A 22,204-nucleotide genomic window follows, 5' to 3' on the forward strand; every position below is an offset into this window, starting at 1 on the left:
CAGTGTTGCCTGTTCAGGGGTTGGGTTGGTGTTCGACACTTTTCATGAATAGGCGTTTGGGAATTGGCACAAATGCAAAATGTAGCCGTCCATTAACTTTTGCCCCTAAGAGCATTATGGAAACAGAATCCCCCACGGGGAAGAAAATGGAACTTTTTGTTTCGTAATGTGTACTCCACTGCAATGCATGCTCTGTACGTCCCTGTGCTTTTCAAATGACCAGGAGCCATGAAACAAACGCTGGATGGGAGTAGCTTTTATTGATCTTCCTGTGGTGCTGTGAAGCACAGGAACCCTTTGTTAATGTTGTTTGTTGTATTTATTCTATATAGTATTTAACGAGGTTTTAATCATATTCTTTTTTTATGGAACTTACGTTCATTGACCTCCGTAGGGGGTAATGCCTACATTTGGTGCAATGTAGGCATTACTTAAGGTTCTTTACAGCGTCCCTTCGGCCCTTAGCTGCAACTACACTCATTCCTTTTACTGTACCTCCGTGCATATTTTCTTTCTTCCATTTTACTGTCCACCCTCTCCTAGCAATTGTTTCAAAGTGCAACTGCGAGGTTTTCCTCTTGTAACAGCCTGTAAACCTTTTACTGTCAATTTCTGTTTCAGCGCTGAATGGCCTTAGTTGCCCCAGTGCTGCTTGGCATAATGCCAAAAATTTATATAAATCTATTCAAATCAAATGCATTCATTGACCCTCATGCAGCCAATGCGTTATCAATGATGATGAAGAAGACTGACGTTTAAACGTTTGCAGAACAAAATGCAAAAGATAGTTACAGGTATTATGAAACTCACATCATTATTACGCAAGAAACTTATTTTACAGAATTTTTCTTATTTCAGTCAATGCACAAAGTGGCCATTGCCCTACTGACCAGTAATATTTAGACCAATACATTATGAATAAAAATGACTGTAGGTTTTAATGTTTCTATTGAATCCCTTTTACTTGACGTCAAACATGAAAGGCTGTTCTGATGTCATGTTCTCTCTTGTTATATGAGGTCTGAAACATTTCGAATGTCTAAAAACGCCACGAATGCATTTTATTCAAGAATTAACCCATAACACCAGTCTATCTCAATCAAGTCCCCATGGAGGGGCAGCGCCGTCAATTCACCTCACGCGGTGCGCTGTAGGCATTACTTTAGCTGCAACCCATTACATTCCTTTCAATGTATCTCCATTCATATTCTCTTTCTTCGATCTTTATTTCCGCCCTCTCCTAACAGTTGCTTCATTTTCCAACTGCTTTGAGGTTTTCCTCCTGAAACATCTTTCAGATCATCACTCCCGGTTTCCCTTTCGTCACTGAATGACCTCATAGGTTCCAGCGCTTGGCCTTGAGCCTAAATCCTATAATCCTATCCTATCGCATTAAAGTTATACTTAACAGATGTCACTTATATGAGAGGAAGAAGATCCAGCATATTGGAAATGCCTCGACTTACCATATAACTTGATGAGCCCCTCCGTGTCTCCTCTCGAGTTCTTGGCCACGCACTTGTACGACCCGTAATCCTCTCGTTGAAGACTTTTGACCGTGAGCTTCATATGCGTCCTGTAGGGCACCTCTCCTATCTGAAATATAAGCGTTGGAATGAGACGTTTTCGTTGTTCGCTTTCAACGAGTATCACATGCGTTATCATGGAGCACGTCATGCGGTGCACTGTAGGCATTACTTAAGGTTCTTTGCAGCGTGCCCTCGGCCCCCTAGCTGTAACCGCTTTCGTTCCTTTTACTGTACCTCCTTTCATATTCTCTATCTTCATCTTACTTTCCACCCTATCCTAATACTTGATTCATAGTGCAACTGCTTTGAGGTTTTCCTCTTGTTACACCTTTCAAACCTTTTACTGTCAATATCCATTTCAGCGCTGAATGACATCATAGGTCCCAGTGCTTGGCCTTTGGCCTAAATTCTATATTTAGCTCAACTCATCATGGAGCACGTCCAGTACCGGAAATCTGTTTGACTTGTTATCAGATGTTTTCGACGTTACAGGTCATTCATTGTCAGGTGAATGAGAAATATGCCTATATTGCAGAGGGATCCTTATAGTCATGTTCAGACTGAAGTTCATATAAGCTGCTGAAGAAGGAAAGGATTATGATTAAAAAATGATGATATGGAAGATTTACGATATGAGAATATGAGACACGACAACGTCACTAAGTGACTCATTGACCTTCACTTAACGAAAATTGACTCCCTCACCACTTCGGTCATTTGTTGTCATTTTGGACCACTTGAGTAATCACTCAGACTTTATCCCCCTCGATGTGGGACAACCCTGACGTGGTGAGGCGGCCTCTGGAATCTCAGGAATTAGTTCCCGGGTTTGAGTCCAAGAGTCTCACATATTATTATGTATTTATTTGGAGTATTATTGTGGAATTTTCCACTTTTTAAAAAATTCATTGGACCTGACAAATGCCGTCAGTGCACCTTATTCGGTGCAATGTAGGCATTACTTGAGGTTCTTTGCAGCGTCCCTTCGGCCCCTAGCTGCAACTACTTTCATTCCTTTTATTGTATCTCCGTTCATTTTCTTTCTCCCATCTTACTGTCCACCCTCTCCTAATATTTGTTTCATACTGCAACTGCGAGGTTTTCCTCCTGTTACACCTTTCAAATCTTTTACTGTCAATTTCCGTTTCGTAGCTGAATGGCCTTAGTTGCCCCAGTGCTTGGCATAATGCCAAAGAAAAATATACTCATACCCACAGGTCAGGTGTTGAAATGTGGTGCTGTCAGAATAATTCGGGTTTTCTTCATAATTTGCCCATTTTACCTCACTGTAAGCTTTCCTGCACTGTCTCTGGGATTGTAAGTTTTCCATAACTTGCAATGTTGGGTAGTTGTACAAGGTAAGTGTCAAACGGGAAATGCTTCAGCGCCAAAGTTTTCTTTGTCTCAGAATGCTGATCTGTAGGCAGGAACTTTTCATTGTGTTCCTTTTGCTTCTTGCATTGCTGTGCTTTTAATGATTGGCCTTTGTGAGTCTCTTGTTGCTTTCATATTTTTTAATGAATTTTTTTTTAGGTTAATGGGGCTGTAATTGTGAATTTGTTCACAGAGCGCTTTTAAATCGGTTAGTTTTTAGTTTTCTGTAAACGAAAACTACTATTGTGTCGGCTTTGTCTGTCGGTCCGCCCTCAGATCTTAAAAACTACTGAAGTTAGAGGGCCGCTAATTGGTATTTTGATCATCCACCCTCCAGTCACCAATTGCAGTCCTCTAGGCTCAATAATTTTTATTTTATTCAAGGTTAAAGTTGAGTCATAATCGTACTTTTGGCAGAGCTATAGGTACCTGCAACATAGGCCACCACTGGATCGTGGCTGGTGTTTCATGGGCTACAGTAAGTTTTATGGGCTGTGGCTGAGGCCACCACCGGACAAAATTCGATTGCGCCGAAGAAAATGTAGTTCCATTTTGTACTTGGTTTGTGGTGTAGCTTGCTGTTTTAGATCGTCATCATTCCAATGTTCTTAGGGTCGAGAGGCTTTAAACTCACTGAAAAGGAAAATGGATATTGAATATTTGAAACATAGGACCTCCAGTGCCTCTTTACTTTTCAGTAGATCCGAGCATCATATAATTTAGCTAAGGATACGTTTGACTTTTTTCCCCTTTGAATCCAAACTGTACTTGAGAGTCGTCTGCAAATTTCCATTACGTACTTTCGTAGAATTTTTTTCGTAATTCTCTGGAGGACGCTATTTAGACCCACATAAATATGTCTTTGTATTCTTTAAATTTGGCTCCTTGAAATACTCTGAATGGAATGTTTTGTTCAAGTCTGTTAGATTTCAAATATTCATAATCATATATAACGCCTATGTGGAATGGCACGGATGAATATTTTGCTGGCTTATGTGGAGTGGCACGGATGAATATTTTTTAGCTTATGTGGAATGGCATGGATGAATATTTTCTTAGCTTATGTGGGAATGGCACTGATGTCTTTTGCTGGCTTATGTGGAATGGCACGAATGAATATTTTGTTAGCATATGTGAGAATGGCACGGATGAATATTTTGCTACGTTATGTGGAATGGCACAGATGAATATTTTCTTAATTTATGTGGAATGTCACGGCTGAATATTTTATTAGCATATGTGGGAATGTCAAGGATGAACATTTTCTAGGTTATGTGGAATGGCACGGATGAATATTTTGCTGGCTTAAGTGGAATGGCACGGATAAATACTTTCCTAGCTTGTTATATGAAATGGCACGGATAAATATTTTGTTAGCTTATGTGGGAATGGCACGGATGAATATTTTCCTAGCTTATTATATGAAATGGCACGGATAAATATTTTCCTAGCTTATTATATGGAATGGCACGGATGAATATTTTGTTAGCTTATGTGGAATGGCATGGATGAATATTTTCTTAGCTTATGTGGAATGGCATGGATGAATATTTTGTTAGCTTATGTGGAATGGCATGGATGAATATTTTGTTAGCTTGAAAGTATGCCTTACCAAAGTTAAGACATGTCTATTTATATTGAATTTCTTTTCCCTTTCGCTGATTATTATAGACAAGAATCATGAAGGCTGGAAGGAGTTTTCCTGGATAATTTTTCTGATATTTCTGGACGATCTGCGGTATACATTTTGAGTTCTGGCTAAATCCATTTTTTTACGTTCGCATTGGTTTCAGTACATTTCCTTTGACTCTCTAATAAAAGGTCTTGTTGTTTATGGCTGTGGGTCACAGAGAGGACTGCGAACCAACTCTGTTAGTGGAAATTTCACAAAATGATCACTTCCAACTCTTAGGTCATGTTGATGACGTCATATTACGTGAAATAAAACAAATCTTGGCCGTGTCACTTACACTTCGCTTGCCTTTTACACAGATATTCTTGAGTTTTTTTTTTTTTTTTATTTAATTGATAAGTAAAATGTTCTTCCCACTTCTCAGAAATGTCGTATTTTCGCCACTTAATGAGGCAATTCTGTGATAACTTAAAGATATTGACAATCATTCTCAACCCATCGCCCCCTCTCTCTCTCTCTCTCTCTCTCTCTCTCTCTCTCTCTCTCTCTCTCTCTCTCTCTCTCTCTCTCTCTCTCAGGATCTTACTGTCGCCCCTCGCACATTTCCTTCGCTGTTCTGAGCCTTTCATGTTCCCGATTGAAACTGTTGCAGTCTCCCCTATTCTCAATCTGCTTTGCTTTTTGGCCAGGCCGTATCTTTACGTCGTTCTAGATTGCTGGTTTTGAAATATGTTTACCGCCAGTCACCTATTTCCCGATCGCCCTTTCTCTAGAGCAGTAAACACGAAGTAAGAGATTTCCAGTATTTTGTTGAATGGAAGTCCGAATGATCAGAATTTCAACGGCCAGGCGCCTTTGTCCGCACACCATTGTTTTTAAGGACGAAATGCCAACAAAGTTTATTATTTGTTTGTTATTTTACAGTTTTTTTTTTTTCTTTCCCTACCTTAGATCAGGTGACGATTAGTATGGCAGTTCGGTTTTGAATTGTGTTGTATTTTTTTAAAACTATTAGCTGAGACTTTGTACGCGTCTGCTTGAATTAGTAATTTCTTCTTTTCTTTCCTCCTCCTCCTCCTTCTCCTCTCGAAAAATAATTGTTATGAGTAGTCAGAAAAGATATATATGATATTATATATATATATAGTATATATGTATATATATGATATATAGTATATATATATAAATATAGATACATATATATATATATATATGGTATATAGTATATATATATATTTTATATATATATATATATATATATATATATATATAGATATATATATATATATATATATATATATATATATATATATTATATATATATATATAAAATGTATATATATGTATATATATATAAACCATATTACAGTAAGATACTTTCCTCGTATCGTTTAGTACTGGAGCCTGTGGGTTGTTAATGCTTGCTTTGTCATTTTGCATTGTAAACTTCCGCATTCTTTCCAAAGCTGTGATGATCCACTTCCCTTTCATTCTCTTGTTGAAAGTGACATGTCTCTTTCCCTTCATTATTTTTGTATTGCTTAAGTATTTATTGTTTATCTATAGTCTTTTATAGTTCTTGCTTTCATCTCTGATTTATTATTCTCATCTGTTTCGTTTTTCTCTGTTTCACAGCTAGATAACTAGTTCTCTCTAAACTTTCATATAGAGGGTTAGTTACTGGACCTTAGTGAATGCAACAGAATAATAATAATAATAATGATAATAATAATAATAATAATAATAATAATAATAATAATAATAATAATACAGGTTTGTTGAAAATGACGGCTATTTGAGCCGCGTTTATTCTGTATAGAAGTTTCTCTATTCTTAGTACTGACTTTTCTTCTGTACTCAAGTTGGCCATTAAAATGCCAAATGTGGGATTCATGTAAAAAAAACGTGGTATTTGTCAAGTTGACAAATACCACGTTTTGACATGAATCCCTCATTTGGCGTTTTAATAGCAACTTGAGTACAGAAGAAAAGTCAGTAATAAGAAGAGTAGAGAAACTTCTATACAAAATAAATGCGGCTGAAGTAGCAATTATTCTCAATAAAAACTTGTATTAATGAAGGTCTTCTTCTAGATAATAATAATAATAATAATCATAAAATAATAATAATAATAATAATAATAATAATAATAATAATAATAAACTAAGCATCATACAAGAAACAGTGGGTTAGTGAAAATAGTTTTAGTTGAAATCCAGTGTCATCAACACTTCATTTGCGTCATGCTTACTGTGTTTGTGATATGGTATTTGCGTCCTTGGTGGAGCATAGCGCTTTGCCCCAGGGTCCAGTAGGTGAGATGGGTGGGCTTCGATGGTGCATTCCATTGTGATACTGTATCCTAAGGGGGCGCCGACTAGTTGGTGGGGGATGCTCATCATCGGTGGAACTGAAAAGGATGGAAAGGATTTAGAAGACGCGGAATATCAAGGCGGTATATATATGTGTATGTGTATAATATATATATATATATATATATATATATATATATATATATATATATATAGATATATATATGTAGAATTTTATCAATTATACAGTTATTCTGTGCATTACTACAATTAACAGAAGGACCTCATTTTGACTGGATGGTGTCTACCAGACGATGAGGACAGTTAGCCCTGAAAAGCTTGTCAATTTCCCTGGATAAATATCTGAGTAGAAACCATCTGGTTTTAAAATGAGGACCTATTATAATATATTAAATATTATATTAATATATATCTATATATATATATATATTATTATATATATATATATATTATATATATATATATTATATATATATATATAATAATATATATATATATACAGTACTTGCGCGTGTTAAAGGACGTATAAGTGTGTTAGAAGTGCTGTTAGTGAGAAACAGATTCAAATGGTTGAAAGGAACTGGCGGAGACATAGAAGTCAAGATATCATGAGATAAGAAATTGCATAAAGCATTTTTTTTGAAGCACAGGTATAAGTGATGAGAGTGAACTAAGGCTCATAGCATTTTTAACTCAACATCTCATTTCTAGTTAAGTAATTCAAAAGATAAGTGATGCATTGAGGCCTATTTTTCCATTTAACAGCTCAAGAAAAGTCCATTGATATGTGGCACTGGTAATAGTTTAGAAATAGGAATTGATTCGAATGGCGGACGCAAATGAGTGTCTTGAAAGAGATTTTACTAATAGGGATTTCACAATATCTCTACGGTCTGTTCTTTGTTTGGCGGTTGCAGGTCTTGCGTTGATATTTTGCAACAGGGGACAAACTAAGATCCGTAGGGGACAGTGATTAAGAAGGAAAATCTGCAACAGTTATGTCTACAATGAGCTAAAAATGGAGGATTAGAAGTTGAGAAATCTTTTGGAGAATTGGGAAGTAAGGTGAAGGAAGAGAGAGAGAGAGAGAGAGAGAGAGAGAGAGACGAGAGGAGAGGTGAGAGAGAGAGAGAGAGAGAGAGAGAGAGATGTCAATCCAAGAATTTGGTTCTTTTCTGAGTGTAGAAAATTTAAATCTCTGAGATGTTAGAAGTTAAGAACTTAGAACAAGCCAATACATACGATAGTGGTTACTAATGAAAATCAAATATTGACCGATTAAATATGCAAAGGAAATTTTTTTGATGATAAGTTAACTAAGGTCTTTGGAAATGAATCAAGCTGAACTACATTGTAAGAAAGTGAAGGAAGCAACGGGAGAATGATTTTAAAAGGGAATAAAGTAGATTGCAGTTTAGTGTGGTAAATTTTCAAGTTTTTGTTGAGAACGAATAATGAACGCTTTGATTTTCCTTGAGGAGGGGAAAGACAATAAAGCTCCTTGATTATAACGTCCAATTACCAGACAGGAACTGTGGCTGTCTGCAAGCAGCCTAAAATACGCAGGAGACATCCCCTCTCTGAGAAAATTCTGAATGGAATGACAACAGTGATAAAAAGAAGAGGAAGGAGAGGAAAGCAATTGTTGCCACTCAGCCAGACAAACGATCAATCTGGGAGAATCGAAGTCCTCTCCAAAACTCACATTCGACGCTGACTTGAATTCTCTTGCTGACAATAGGCGGAACACCATTGCTAGCGATGCACAGGTACGCCGCCATGTCCATCCGACTAATCCGTTCCAGATGCAAATGAACTCCATTGTGTTCAGCCACTGTCGAAAAAGAAAAGGAGGGAGAGAGAGAGAGAGAGAAAAAAGGAAAATTATTTTTGTTCTCGGTTACAGCTCCATTTTTGTGTGTCCTGCGAATATTTTATTTCGTCCCTAAGCTATCCCTGCGTGTGCGTTAAGTCTTCAGATTAGGACAGTCTGTAGTACTAGTCGCTTCTTTTTTTTTGATACTGGAAATGAATTATGTATACTAATAAGATGCACATTAATTTGTGACTCTTTGTATGTTTTAAAAAATCCCAGTTGTTTAATTGGTATTTTTATAGCACGTGCATGCTGTCTGAATGAGTGGGCTTAATGTGTTTTGTATGTGTATGCTGTCTGAATGAATGTGCTTAATGTGTCTTGTATGTGTATGCTGTCTGAATGAATGTGCTTAATATGTCTTGCATGTGTATGCTGTCTGAATGAATGTGCTTAATGTGTCTTGTATGTGTATGCTGTCTGAATGAATGTGCTTAATGTGTCTTGTATGTGTATGCTGTCTGAATGAATGTGCTTCATGCGTCTTGTATGTGTATGCTGTTTGAATGAATGTCCACAATATTTTCGGGTAAACGTGCATATGTAAGGATACACAATTATTACTCATAACTGATATAAGGTGTTTTAGTGGATTTCTTCAGAATAGTAAATATTGGGTGCTACCTTGGTAAAGGAGATATGTAACATTTGTTTTGTGCAGAATGTCTTGTAAAGGGAAAAACTCCTCATACCTTGTGTAATTAAGTTTATGCAGGCTTAATGTGTACTCATTAGAATTCTATCCATAATAATGTTCAGTGTTTATGAAAGTATCTGAAAAGAATGGTTTAAATACATACTATAAATACAAGCTACTTTTCCCCTGTCAAAATCGTTGTTATCTGTACAAGTTTCTTAACCAAAATTGTTGAGAGTTTTGGTCATCTGAAAAAATATTCCGAAAAGCTGGGGATGGGGTAATATTTAAAGGTTATCTCCTCTTAGCTCTACTCTGTGTGTAGATATTATCGTCCATGTAATTTGATCAGTATTTCTGAATGATTTAGTTGGCAATTGTTGAATTTTTGGTTTGTGCATTCAAAGAATTTCATTTGACATGGTCAGGTTAATTCGAGTGTTAGAGAAAATAGTTGTTAGCAAGTTCTTTAAACTTCATAAGAAACTCAGTTTTACTCTCTCTCTCTCTCTCTCTCTCTCTCTCTCTCACCTTAAAGAGTTTTCTTGATGTTGTCTCTCTCTCACGTCTGCTCTCACCTTGAAGAGTTTTGTTGATGTTATCTTTATGTTCTCTCTCTCTCTCTCTCTCTCTCTCACACACACCTTGAGAGTACTTGTGATCTTTATTCTCTCTCTCTCTCTCTCTCTCTCTCTCTCACACACTCACTCACCTTGAAGAGTTTTACTGATGTTGATCTTTATTTTCTCTCTCTCTCTCTCTCTCTCTCTTCTCTCTCTCTCCCACACACACCTTGAGGTACTGATCTGTTGATCTTTTATTTTTCTCTCTCTCTCTCTCTCTCTCTCTCTCTCTCTCTCTCTCTCCTCTCACCTTGAAGAGTTTTGTTGATGTTGATCTTTATGTTGTCTTCCCTCCTCCAGGTGATTGATGGCTGAGGCGTTCCCGAGGCGTTGCAGGTGAGGTTGATGTTGGCACCTTCTTGAGCCATGACATCTCCCGAGGTGTCGCTGTCTATGATATTTGGGGGAACTGCAAAGACAGAAGAAGAGAAATTCACGCCCGAGGTAAGTTTTCTTATCACTGTTACTTAGAAAGAGATTATTTTTTATCTTGATGACTTTATTGTGACATGTTCTACGTTCTGTGAAAACTACTACAGGGAATTGAGTGAGCCGTGTATGAACGTATGAACATTTCACGTCTGTTAGCCTTATTCTATTTTACGACTTCATTATTCTCATATATTCATGACAGCTTCTTGCGTCATACTCTCGACATATTCCCTCTCTTATGACGAGTACCTTGCAGTAATCATCAGGACCTTTTATTGGTCATAAAAATGAACAGAAAGATTGAAAGAATTTTCCCGAACCTTTTTTATTCTGTGAATGAGTAAACGAAATCAGTTTTACCTAAATCTTGTACTGTATATCGTGTACCTTATTTCCCTTCCGTGAAGGAAATCAATTGTTTCACCAGGGTATTGACTAGCCTTTTGGTCTAGGCTGCAATTTCAAAAAGCTTTTCACTCTTTAAACAGGAACAGAAATGCGATGGACTGTAGTGCTTAGTATTCGTAGCGTTTTAACCAAAAGTCACCAAGGATCTGAGATATGTAAGAAATTGGAAATTAGTTTCCTAAGCGCTAAGGCGGCTTCATAGATTCTTCCAAAATCAGTACTCTGCATTAAGCTCATTTTACACAGAACCACATTCAGTCGTGTCAAAACTAAGTAGATTGCACATACACGTATACACACATATTTGTGTATGTTCTAGGTTAGGTAACGTTGTTGGAATGTGGTTTTATGTAAAATAAACGATGCAGAATTTTTATTTTGGAAGAATAATGTAAGCCACTTTCAGTGTTTATGAAACTGGTAAGCGACATGTTGCATATCTCTAAAATATGGATGTCATTAGATTAAAATATTACGAATAATTAATCCTATAGCCCATTGCAACCTCCGCAATTTTGTGCCAGTTTAGACTAGTGGAAAGATTTACGACTATATTATATATGTTATTATATATATAAATTATATATTATATATACTATAATAGATATATTATATATATTTATTATTTATTTTATTTATGATTTATTTATTTATTTATTTAATTTTTTATTGTTTATTTATTATTTATTTTATTTATTTATTTATTCTTTAATTTATTTGTATGATCTTTGGGTGTACAAGGATACCTCCGCTTGAGTTGTCTTTAGTAGCAGAAATGTATTGTTCTGGACTGACAATAATTTGCTTTTATGTTTTGCATAAATATGAAATTTTTGTCAAGGAAAACTTTGTTCATCATTCCATTAGTATTTTTATATCTTGATAAAACATGTGAGTGCCACAGTTTAAACATTATTTATTTTATGCGGATGTTCCCCTCTGCAGTTATAATTAATTACATTTTTTGTTGTCTCTTGATATGTGTAAAACGAATTTTTTATCCGTCGAAAATAATTGGAAAGGAGTTCTTGCTAGCATGCATACCGTATTAGGAGTGGTTTGACGGTTAAGAATCTCGGGTTGTCTAAGAAATAATTTTGCCGGAATAAGATGATTCTTTGCCGAAATATGTCACGTTGGTTGTGGTCAGTGAATGGATCGTGAAGACTAAACAGACCAAGATTCTCTCTTGGGTTGATAATTTCACGGTATGGTAATTATCCGGAAAAAGTTATACCATGGCTCAGTTTATGCGCAGTAACTGCATTTCATCGATATATAATCAGCTAGACAATTATTTAGATAGTTGCTTTATAACTCTATTCAGTTCTCGTCAGAGTTAGCACATTCTGACAGAACAAAATGTGATAACATATCCTTAATAAAGCCCCTTCCACACTAGCGGGCATGCCCGTCGGACAATTCCAGCTCTTTATATTTTCTCTCGCTTCTGAAGCAGTGTTACCAGATAATCGCATCGTTCTGGCTCAATACTCGGTCGGTCAGTATAGCGGGACGGGTTATGGGAACAGTGTTTGCCCGTCGGGCGGTGCCCGCTAGTGTGGACAGGGCCTTACTAAAGCCCCTTCCACACGAGGGGCAAATGCACGGCGGGCAGACACTGTTACCAATTTTTTGGATGGATGGTGATCACGAGTGTGGTCCAAGTCTTACGTTCGCCTGCCTTTCCCTACTGCCTGCCTTGGACTGTTTGATCTGGTAACACTGTTTAAAAGCGAGGGAATTACAGGCAAATCCGAGTGTCCGTCGTATCTTTCAACCTCGTTGTGGAAGGGGCTTAAGGAATTTGATGACCAATTTCTCAGTATTTTAATGAGTTTCTCCACCTTTGCTGGTTTATGTAGCGACTTATTAATAGGCTTTCTGGAACAGGTTGCTCTTGGAACTCATTAAGACTATAAAGTTTTGCTACGCTTTAGCAAGTCGAAGGCTAGTGTACCCTGGAAACCAAGCATAAAAAGTCTCTCCGCAAAACATCAACCGTTATCATTTTTCGTCTGCGCGTTTGTTCTGCAGTCAGTGCAATATGCGCAGTTCAATTTTTTATGAATTTGGAATTCAAAGATTTCACTTTCACATGTGAAACGCAAAGCAGGCTTCTTTATCCAAGCGTATTATTGACCTCGATCACGGTATTGACATATATATATATATATATTTTTTTTTTCGTCATCCTGAAAAGCCAAAAGGTGTTGCATATGGAAATATGCAAAAGTAGCTTTTCATCATACTTTTCATCATACTTTTTTTTTTAGGCACTGCAAAGGCTTTAGCGCAAAGAAAAAAAATGGACCAAAATTTTATTTCAAAGTAGCAGTAAAGAGAAATGACTTGTCTCAGTACATGACATGAAAGAGAAATTAGAAATAAAGAAAATGGGAGGGCACGTTGCTTTTAAGAATACCCTTTGGAGCTCTGAGTTTTAACGCTAGAGAGAGAGAGAGAGAGAGAGAGAGAGAGAGAGAGAGAGAGAGAGAGAGAGAGAGAGAGAGAGAGAGAGAGAGGGCTTTCGGTGTGACGTCACATTCAACAAAGCCAATAAAACGGAGCTCCGGAATACCCTCTTTTTGTGTTATGAATATTTATGTTTTCTATCATTCCGAGCCAGAAAGTGTTCAATATACAATAATCTTGTCAAAAAGGGAGAGCCTTTCTGTGAAGGTGAAAACTGGAAAGGCAGTTTTAACCTCGAATGCTGTACTGCGAGAGTTTAAAATTGTGGGGCTGGATAAAGCTTCCCCTTTTATGAACTTAAAGTACTCGTCCTTATTTCTTTCCTCTTTAGGAAAATGCGATTTCTTTGATCCCAAAGTTCTTTTCAGTTTCCGTCACTGGACGAGTGTCTAAATAAAGAGGGAGTTACAGTAGAATTCCAGTGATTCAGTATAGTAGTTTATTAAACTGTAGTTCGCTGATTCCCCGCTCTGCCAACGTGGATTCAGAGGAATTTGTTTCTGGTGATTAGAAATTCATCTCTCGATATAATGTGGTTCGGATCCCACAATAAGCTGTAGGTCCCGTTGCTAGGTAACCAATTGGTTCCTAGCCACGTAAAAATATCTAATCCTTCGGGCCAGCCCTAGGAGAGCTGTTAATCAGCTCAGTGGTCTGGTTAAACTGAGATAGACTTAAGTTCCCTGATAGTTGTATTTCCGGTAACCTTTTCCAAGTACAAATGTTGCACTTTTCGTTAAACAAACAACAGTGAACAGTTTAGATTTCAATTTCTATTCATAGTGAGTTGTAGGCTACTTGAGGTTCTTTGCATCGTCCCTTAGGCTTCCTAGCTGCAACCCCTTTCATTCCTTTTACTGTACCTCTGTTCATATTCCCTTTCTTCCATCTTGCTATCCACCCTCTCCTAACCCTCGTTTCATAGTGCAACAACTTTGAGGTTTTTTCCTGTTACGACTTTCAAGCACTTCTACTTTCAATTGCCCTTTCAGCGCTGAATGACCTCAGAGGTCTTAGTGCTTGGCCTAATGGCCTAAATTCTATATGCCATTCCATAAGGATTTATAAATACATTTAAAACTTCATCATCAAGAGTTCATGTATGACGAATAGTAAAGGGGTTTCTTCCTGTTAAAGTGTTTAGTCCTACGTATCCTGCAAAATGATGGTAGAAGGGTGGGAGGAGCCGGGGCGGGGGAGGGGGAGGGGGGAGGGGGGAGAGGGGAGAGATATGTGAATCCTAGCAACACAAGACGCAGTGACGCAACCTTTTAGCTTCTGTTACTGTACACCGTAAATATAATTTGGCGGAGATGCCAAAGCTTTCCAGATTTTCCAATTACGAAGAGGTCTCTCAGTGGTAATTATAGTATGAATATCAATAGATACACACACACGCACACACACACACACACACACACATATATGTGTGTAAATATATATAGTATATATATATATATATATATATATATATATATATGTTTAGTCGCAGATGCTAATGCTTTTAAACTACCAGTTTCTTACATTACGAAAGGTCTTTCAAGTAAATATATTATATATATATATATATATCATATATATATATATACCGATATATATATATATATATATATATATAATATATATATATATGTGTGTGTGTGTGGTGTGTGTGTAGTCGCAGATAGTTATGCTTTTAAAATTCCAGTTTTTCCATTACGAAAAGGTCATCAAGTAATTAAATTAATACTATAACCGAGAAAATAGTTGATTACTTTTGTGGAAAGCTCAGTTCAACAATAGCCAAACAATATTAATAATTTAATAATATATATAATGGTATATATATATATATATAATATTTACGTACGTAGATATGTATAATAACTAATATATATATATTTATATATATGTATATATATATATATATATATATATATATATATATATACGTATATATTGTATATATACAATATATATATATATATATATATATAATATATATATATATATACGTAATATATATATAACAATTATTAATATATATTATATATATATACAAAATATATATATATATATAATATATATATATATATATATATAATATTGTGGCTATTGTGAACTGAGCTTTCCACAAAAGTAATCAACTATTTTCTCGGTTATGTCAGGGTCTTCTTTGGTATGGAAAACACGCCTCAAATTGCTTTAACCCGTAGGGTGATAGTACCGTCAATACACCTCATGCTGTGCACTGTAGGCATTACTTGAAATTCTTTGCAGCGTGCCTTCGGCCCCTACCTGCAACCTATTTCGTTCCTTTTACTGTAACCTCCTTTCATATTCTCTTCAATCTTACTTTCCACCCTCTCCTAACAATTGATTCGTGGTGCCCCTGGGACGTTTTGCTCCTGTTACATCTTCCAAACCTTTCGTTGTCAATTTCCGTTTCAGTGCAGAATGACCTCATAGGTCCCACCTTTGGATTAAATTCTATATTCAGTTCAATTTAATTCAGTTCAAATTGGTTATCCTGGTTAGTATGAATTGGTCGGTTGACCAAAGGTTTTGAAGTCTTAGTTTTATTGTTGGATAGTATAGAATAGCATATCCTGTGGTAAGGTTCCTTTGATGCATTTGATAGTGCAATGGCGTTAAAGCATTATCCTCACTCGATTATCTAGTGCCCTCATAAACTATTTGTTCTGTTGGTTACACGTGGCAATTATGAATTGTATGAACAAACTAGAGTAAATTTAAATATCTCTTAAGGATCCAATGCTGTAATAGTAGATCACCATCAGATCCCATTTGTGTCGTCTGTGTAATTTGGTAATTCAGTGAAAATTACTTGATAACTGATAAAATTCAGAATGATTTTGGAGCTAACACTTCCACATGCAATAATTTTCGGAGCTAACGCTACCCAATACATATAACGGTAATTTACATCGTGTTTACATTTTGGGTAAAATTATGTTCCAGAAATTACTGGATTAATTTATTTGTGTATAAGTACTTCGGAAATTTGATAATTTACGCTCGATTTTTACGCACTTCGTAATACAATATTGTAGAAACATTTTACTGGGTTAAATGCATTTCTATTATTAAAGTTGTTTTAACTGGGAAATGATATATGATTTTTATAGCTACGTGAGAATAGGTGAATGTTAGGAAAAAAAATTCACATGGAAACCCGTCCTCTCTCAAAGTGGAACATGTTTTGGTAAGATAGGGCGAGATGCACGTTATATCATATTCAGATTTTGACTTATTATTCCGTAAATATTTGTTTATGCTCGTGTGGCCCTAATTGAAGTGAAATGTCGTATCTCGTTTAGAGATGTTGCTATGGTGTTTTGCTTCCTTTCCGGAACGCCAGAACCTCGAGAATTTATTGAAATCTTTTGCATTATATAAGCCATTGCCATCAACTTCATCATTAGTTGATCACATTTTTAAAAGCTTAATTACTGACCATTTTGTATTAGACCAGTGTTTCCAGTCACGTGATCTATCCTCGTTCTTTCTTGTGGCCTCAGAAGCAATTTTCACAATAACAGCGCCTCAGTGGTGTGATCGGTATGGTCTTGGCCTGCCATCTCGGTGGTCGCGAGTTCGATTCTTCGGCATTCCACTGAGGGGTTGGAGATGCGTATTTCTGGTGATAGAAGTTCACTCTCGACGTGGTTCGGAAGTCACGTAAAGCCGTTGGTCCCGTTGCTGAATAACCACTGGTTCCATGCAACGTAAAAACACCATACAAAAAAACAACAATTCTCATGGTGCGTCCACCCTCCGTTAAAACGTCATAAACGCACGTTTTTAACGTATTGCACACGCATCACAAACAGGTTGCAGACAAGTTAACGACTTAATGGTAGGCCTAACCAATGCCTCATACGATTATCCAGCATTGATCAATGATTCGTTCTCTACTAACAGTTGTTAACTTGTTTTGAACCTGGCTGTGATATGTATGCGATAATTTGCCAACGTGTGTTGACATGTTTTATGTAGTGTGGCAGCATCTTTGCCTTGAAATTTATATTTATTAGGAATACTGTAAATAACACGAAAGAAATACCTTTTTGCTAATTTTTTCGTAATTTCTGACTCGACACTGATGTCCTGTCATGAGCTGCATCTCTTAACATTGCTCAGAGAAACCTCTGTAATCATGTACCCTCAGTTCTTAAGTTGCCTAAGTCTCCATGGCTTGCGTCCTAAACTTGAGCAGCTGGACTTTGTGATTCGGTTAACTTTATATTTCTAAGATAATATGAAAAGAATCGGTTTGTTAGATGGGTATCTATACGATTAAGAACGATTGGAAAACGCATCGACTTGTTTCAAGACCATAACCAACAGATCATTTTTCTTTTTTGCCCATGCATGAGTTTAAAAAAAAAAATTCAATTTTATGGGTGAGTGAGAAACTGGAAAGATATAAAAAGGTATTTTTCCTCATTTTCAGAGGCAGACCAACAAATTTAACGGTAGTGAAACTTTTATTAGTTTTCCATTTTTTTTTGTTTGCCTGAATGGAGTTCATTTTCATTCATAAGGTGGTTTATGTAACTTAACCATTCACTGGCTTCAGAGAAAGTAATTATCTCTTTCAGGATGAGATTTAGAAGTCCAACTTGGAAATATGGCTTCTCATTCGGGCCTTAATATATATATATATATATATATATATATATATATATATATATATGTATATATATATGTTATATATATAGGATATGTATATATATATATGTATATTATATTATATATAATGTATATATATATGTTATATATATATATATATATATTATTATATAGTATATATATATTATAAAAGATAAGCGATATTTCCATGATGGAAATCTTCTTTCTGGAAGATATAAATTATATCCTCTGAAAACAGTAATGGTTGCGTTCCATATATATATATATATATATATATATATATATATATATATATATATATATATATATATATATACATACTTTATATATACTGTATATATGTGTGCGTGTAACTGAATCACAACAATGTTGAACGTTATGAATATGCAAGTAAAGACAAACTCCACGAAAGGAAAGAGAAACGATGGAATTCTGCTAGGCCTTTCGACTTCTTGTCCTTTACTTTACAGTCAGCCAAGAAGTTGGAAGTCCTTGCAGAACTCCGTCGTTTCTCATTCCTCCGTGGAATTTGTCTATATATATATTGTGTGTATTTATTTATTGTTTGAGGGTCATTTTTGGCGGTTGCACTTATGACATTTGAGATCTTGTCCTGGTTATTCTGCTACTTTGCAATTCGTTTAGGAATCCTTGTGACTACTGGTTAAGATTCATTTGCGCAGATCTGATTTCGTCGATAATATTCTGATTTCACTTTGCATCCAAACCGAAATCGGAATATTTTCTAACAGGTGACAGTCAAAGTTTTATTGTTATAATGTCCAATAAAAAAATGAGGTTTCTAAGTTTCTTTAAATATAGTACGAGTTAAAGTCCAGAAAGGACGGTAGATAGGTAATTCCTGGAAGTAGATCAGAACACTTACACCGGTGGATTTTTTTCAGTGAACTTCCTGAATGTGTCATGTTGTGTGTGATGATGGAGAAGTTCTGGAAAACTTATGTTCAGGCAATAGATTTCTATGTAACTTTATGATAAGAATATGAGAAAGGCGACCCAGTGATAGGGGTATAAGAATACTGCCACCGTAGGTCCTGCGTGTCGGAAAAGGCGACTAAAAGGACAGCTGCTGCCCTGCAGTTTTACTACTGAGTTAAAGTCTAAGCCCACCGCCAATAATAGTAGAAACTGCTGCCTTGCAGGTGGACTTTTTAGTCAGAGGCAAGGACCACCGCCAATAATTGTGATTGATGACAGCAAGGGCATGCGGTCGTCAAAACCCCTTTGCCAAACAGTAAACCATGCCTGATGTTGCAAGGAATATGATATGGAGAGAAGAGGTTTGTTTGTTTGTATGGTGCTTTTACGTTGCACGGAACCAGTGGTGATTCAGCAACGGGACCAACGGTTTTACGTGACTTCCGAACCACGTCGAGAGTGAACTTCTATCACCAGAAATACACATCTCTCACTCCTCAATGGAATGGCCGAGAATCGAACCCGCGACCACCGATGTGGGACGCCAACACCATACCAACCACGCCACTGAGGCGAGAGAAGAGGTTTGGTGGAGGATGATGCCTTTCATAGCAGGCAGTGGGGAAGGCGCATCAGGCAACCGACCCCATAATGTAGGGATAACGGTGGGAAAAAAGAAGATAATACAAGAGAAAGGGATGGTCGATATTTTTAGAAATGTTATCAAAGTGCTTCACCCGTATTTCTTCCTGCAAGCTTTGTCTGCTGAATTAGGAAAAATGATCAAACGTTTGACATGGATATATATATATATTATATATATATATATATATATATATATATATTATATATATATATATATATATATATATTATTAAATTATTTAAACGCATTATTTTTATCCATTGTTAAAACATTGTCAGTTGAGTTATTTTGTGCAAAGCAATGGGAAGGTCAGTCTTCTTTGAATCAATCTGCCTATTCTTTCTGAAAGTGCTAGACATAAATTGTTTATTTCTGGATATTCCTGTTTTATGTTGAATAATATTTTAGAAGATCAGCTTTTTTGAGTGCTTTTACTCCCTGTAGACCAGTGTTTCTAAACTCTTGGTCAATTACCCCAGCGAGATCGTGATCCTTAATCTTTTAGGGGTGATGGTTGCAAATTGACATGTCTTGTTGTAGAGGAAACCACTGAAAATGTCTGTACTCTTGCTCATGTCTGAACAATAAGGTTCTGTTCTTGCTTTGGTTATTTTATATGTATGTGCTGTCACAAAAAATGAGATGACAGGATCTGTTGATTTCATCTGTCAGACTGGGTTAGATAGAAAAGGTTGACAAACGTCTTTGTGGCCCTATAAATGAGTGTTTTTATTTTTTATTTTAATTAGCTCAGTGCGTTAGGGTATTAGATGCAGTGTTCAGACTTCTGTCATTTTATTGGCAAAAGGAGTTTTGTATTTTAAATGTTGTATAAGTGATTTGCTTATAATATAATTGATATGTTGCTTAGAAAGAATAAGCAGAAGACCGAAGGGGGAGCTCTTTTCGTTGAACAATTTTTGTCGAAACGGTAATCGCTAATCGCTTCAGCGAATGCCATCGTTAATTGCATCTGTTATTAAAGACTACTGTAGTGTGAATGCGTTGGAATATGTGATGAGCAATGTTAATCTGACCATCACTATCCGATTTTATGTGTTTAATGTATGTAAATATATTTCACTGGCGTCCCACTCTTGAAATGATAACCCAGACCACCGGAAATATTTCTTTTCCGAACTCTTTCGCCTATCGTTTATGCAACCATTTTTATTTCCAGCCCTCGCCTTCAAGGGAAGTTCTTTTTTTAATATTCATATATTCATAGAGATTAGCCCTCCTCGCTCACCCCAACCCGGTAGCTGTGACAGTAACGACGCGTCCGGCCTGGACCGCTTAAATATAACAAAATGGTGTGATGGCACTTTTCGAACGCTCCTTGTTTTGCTGTAAGCCGTGTCATATTACGGAGAGCAGATATTTTTATTTATTTATGTTTTTTTGTTCTATTTTGCGTATTGCATTGGCCCACATCCCAGGTACGTTGCTTCCGTTGTTGTTACTATAAAAGGTTGTATTGTCCTTACCCCAAACGCAATTATTGAAATGTTTTTATGCGCCTCGACTGTATTGATCGCCAATGTTACCTGCTTTTTGTCCCATTTACCTCTTTACTACCGTATAAATCCTCCTATATTTCGGGATCTGGTAGTAAGGGAAATCTCTGAAGGTCATTACCACCGTATCCAGAGTACAAGAGGGGGATCCAGAAATACAGGAGGATTGATATGTTAATAAGGTAGCGAAAAGGTAAACGGCAGAAAACAGAGAAGGCAGGTAATAAAAAGAGAGAGGAGATCCTGGCATTTATTATAAGGAGAAAAAATTTATCCTAAAACAGAGAGTGAGAGACTTATAGGCAAATGAGTCAGAGTAAAAGATGAAGGTGGAAAGATGCTGGTAGAAATGAACGCCATCCTTGGTTGAAGGAGATGTATTATGGAGATGCTGAATGTGGAAGATAGAAGAAAGGCAGCACAGAATGTTATGTAAATGGTAATCAAGGTATAAGGACGGCAGTTAAGAGGTTGAAAAATGGATTACCAGGAACTGATGGGATTACAAATGAGATGCTGCGGCATACTGGTGTAATTGTGATTGAGCTGCTGACCATTTTGTGTATGGTATGTATTGATGAGGGAAAGGTTCCAAAGGAATTTGTGAGGGAAATAATTGTTCCTTTGTGTGAGGGTAAAGTTGACAGAGGAACCATTGGCGCATAACATTACTCAGTGTACCAGGGAAGTTGTATAGTTGGGTTGTGATTGACAACATAAGGCAGGTAACTGAGGTTTTCGTTTAGACAAGGAAGTGAAACAGATATGTGAAGAGTTTGAAAGGAAAGGGAAGATGTTGCTTGCGGTATGCATAGACTTGATTTTAATTGGTAGATAGAGAGGCAGTGTGGAGTGTGTTGCTGAGGTATGGTATTGATTTGATAAGTTCTCATTGCAGAAGGGATGCATTCCTAAGTTCCTGGTATGAAAAAGGGCTGTGACAAGAATGCATTTTGCCTCAATGGCATTTCAACCTATGGAGTGCTCAGTAGCCGTCGATGATCCAACTCCTTCGGGAACTAAATGCTGGACAATGAAGTCACCATAGTTTAAGCTGCTACTTGCTGTGTGTCACTAATCTTCCTAAGCTGCCACAACTTACAATCTATGGGTTACTGTATATGCAG

General features: G+C 36.6%; 1 protein-coding gene across 1 annotated transcript in view; it reads right to left on the bottom strand.

Annotated features, from left to right (window-relative positions):
• LOC135212890 (lachesin-like) overlaps positions 1-22,204 on the bottom strand; it is a 470,090-nt gene that overhangs the window by 2,964 nt on the left and 444,922 nt on the right. Inside the window, 5 exon segments of the mRNA XM_064246645.1 lie at positions 1,467-1,596; positions 6,788-6,857; positions 6,859-6,946; positions 8,575-8,703; positions 10,256-10,414. Coding sequence (XP_064102715.1) covers positions 1,467-1,596; positions 6,788-6,857; positions 6,859-6,946; positions 8,575-8,703; positions 10,256-10,414 — 576 coding nt within the window.

Source organism: Macrobrachium nipponense, chromosome 41, assembly GCF_015104395.2.
Source record: "Macrobrachium nipponense isolate FS-2020 chromosome 41, ASM1510439v2, whole genome shotgun sequence".
Lineage (NCBI taxonomy): Eukaryota > Metazoa > Arthropoda > Malacostraca > Decapoda > Palaemonidae > Macrobrachium > Macrobrachium nipponense.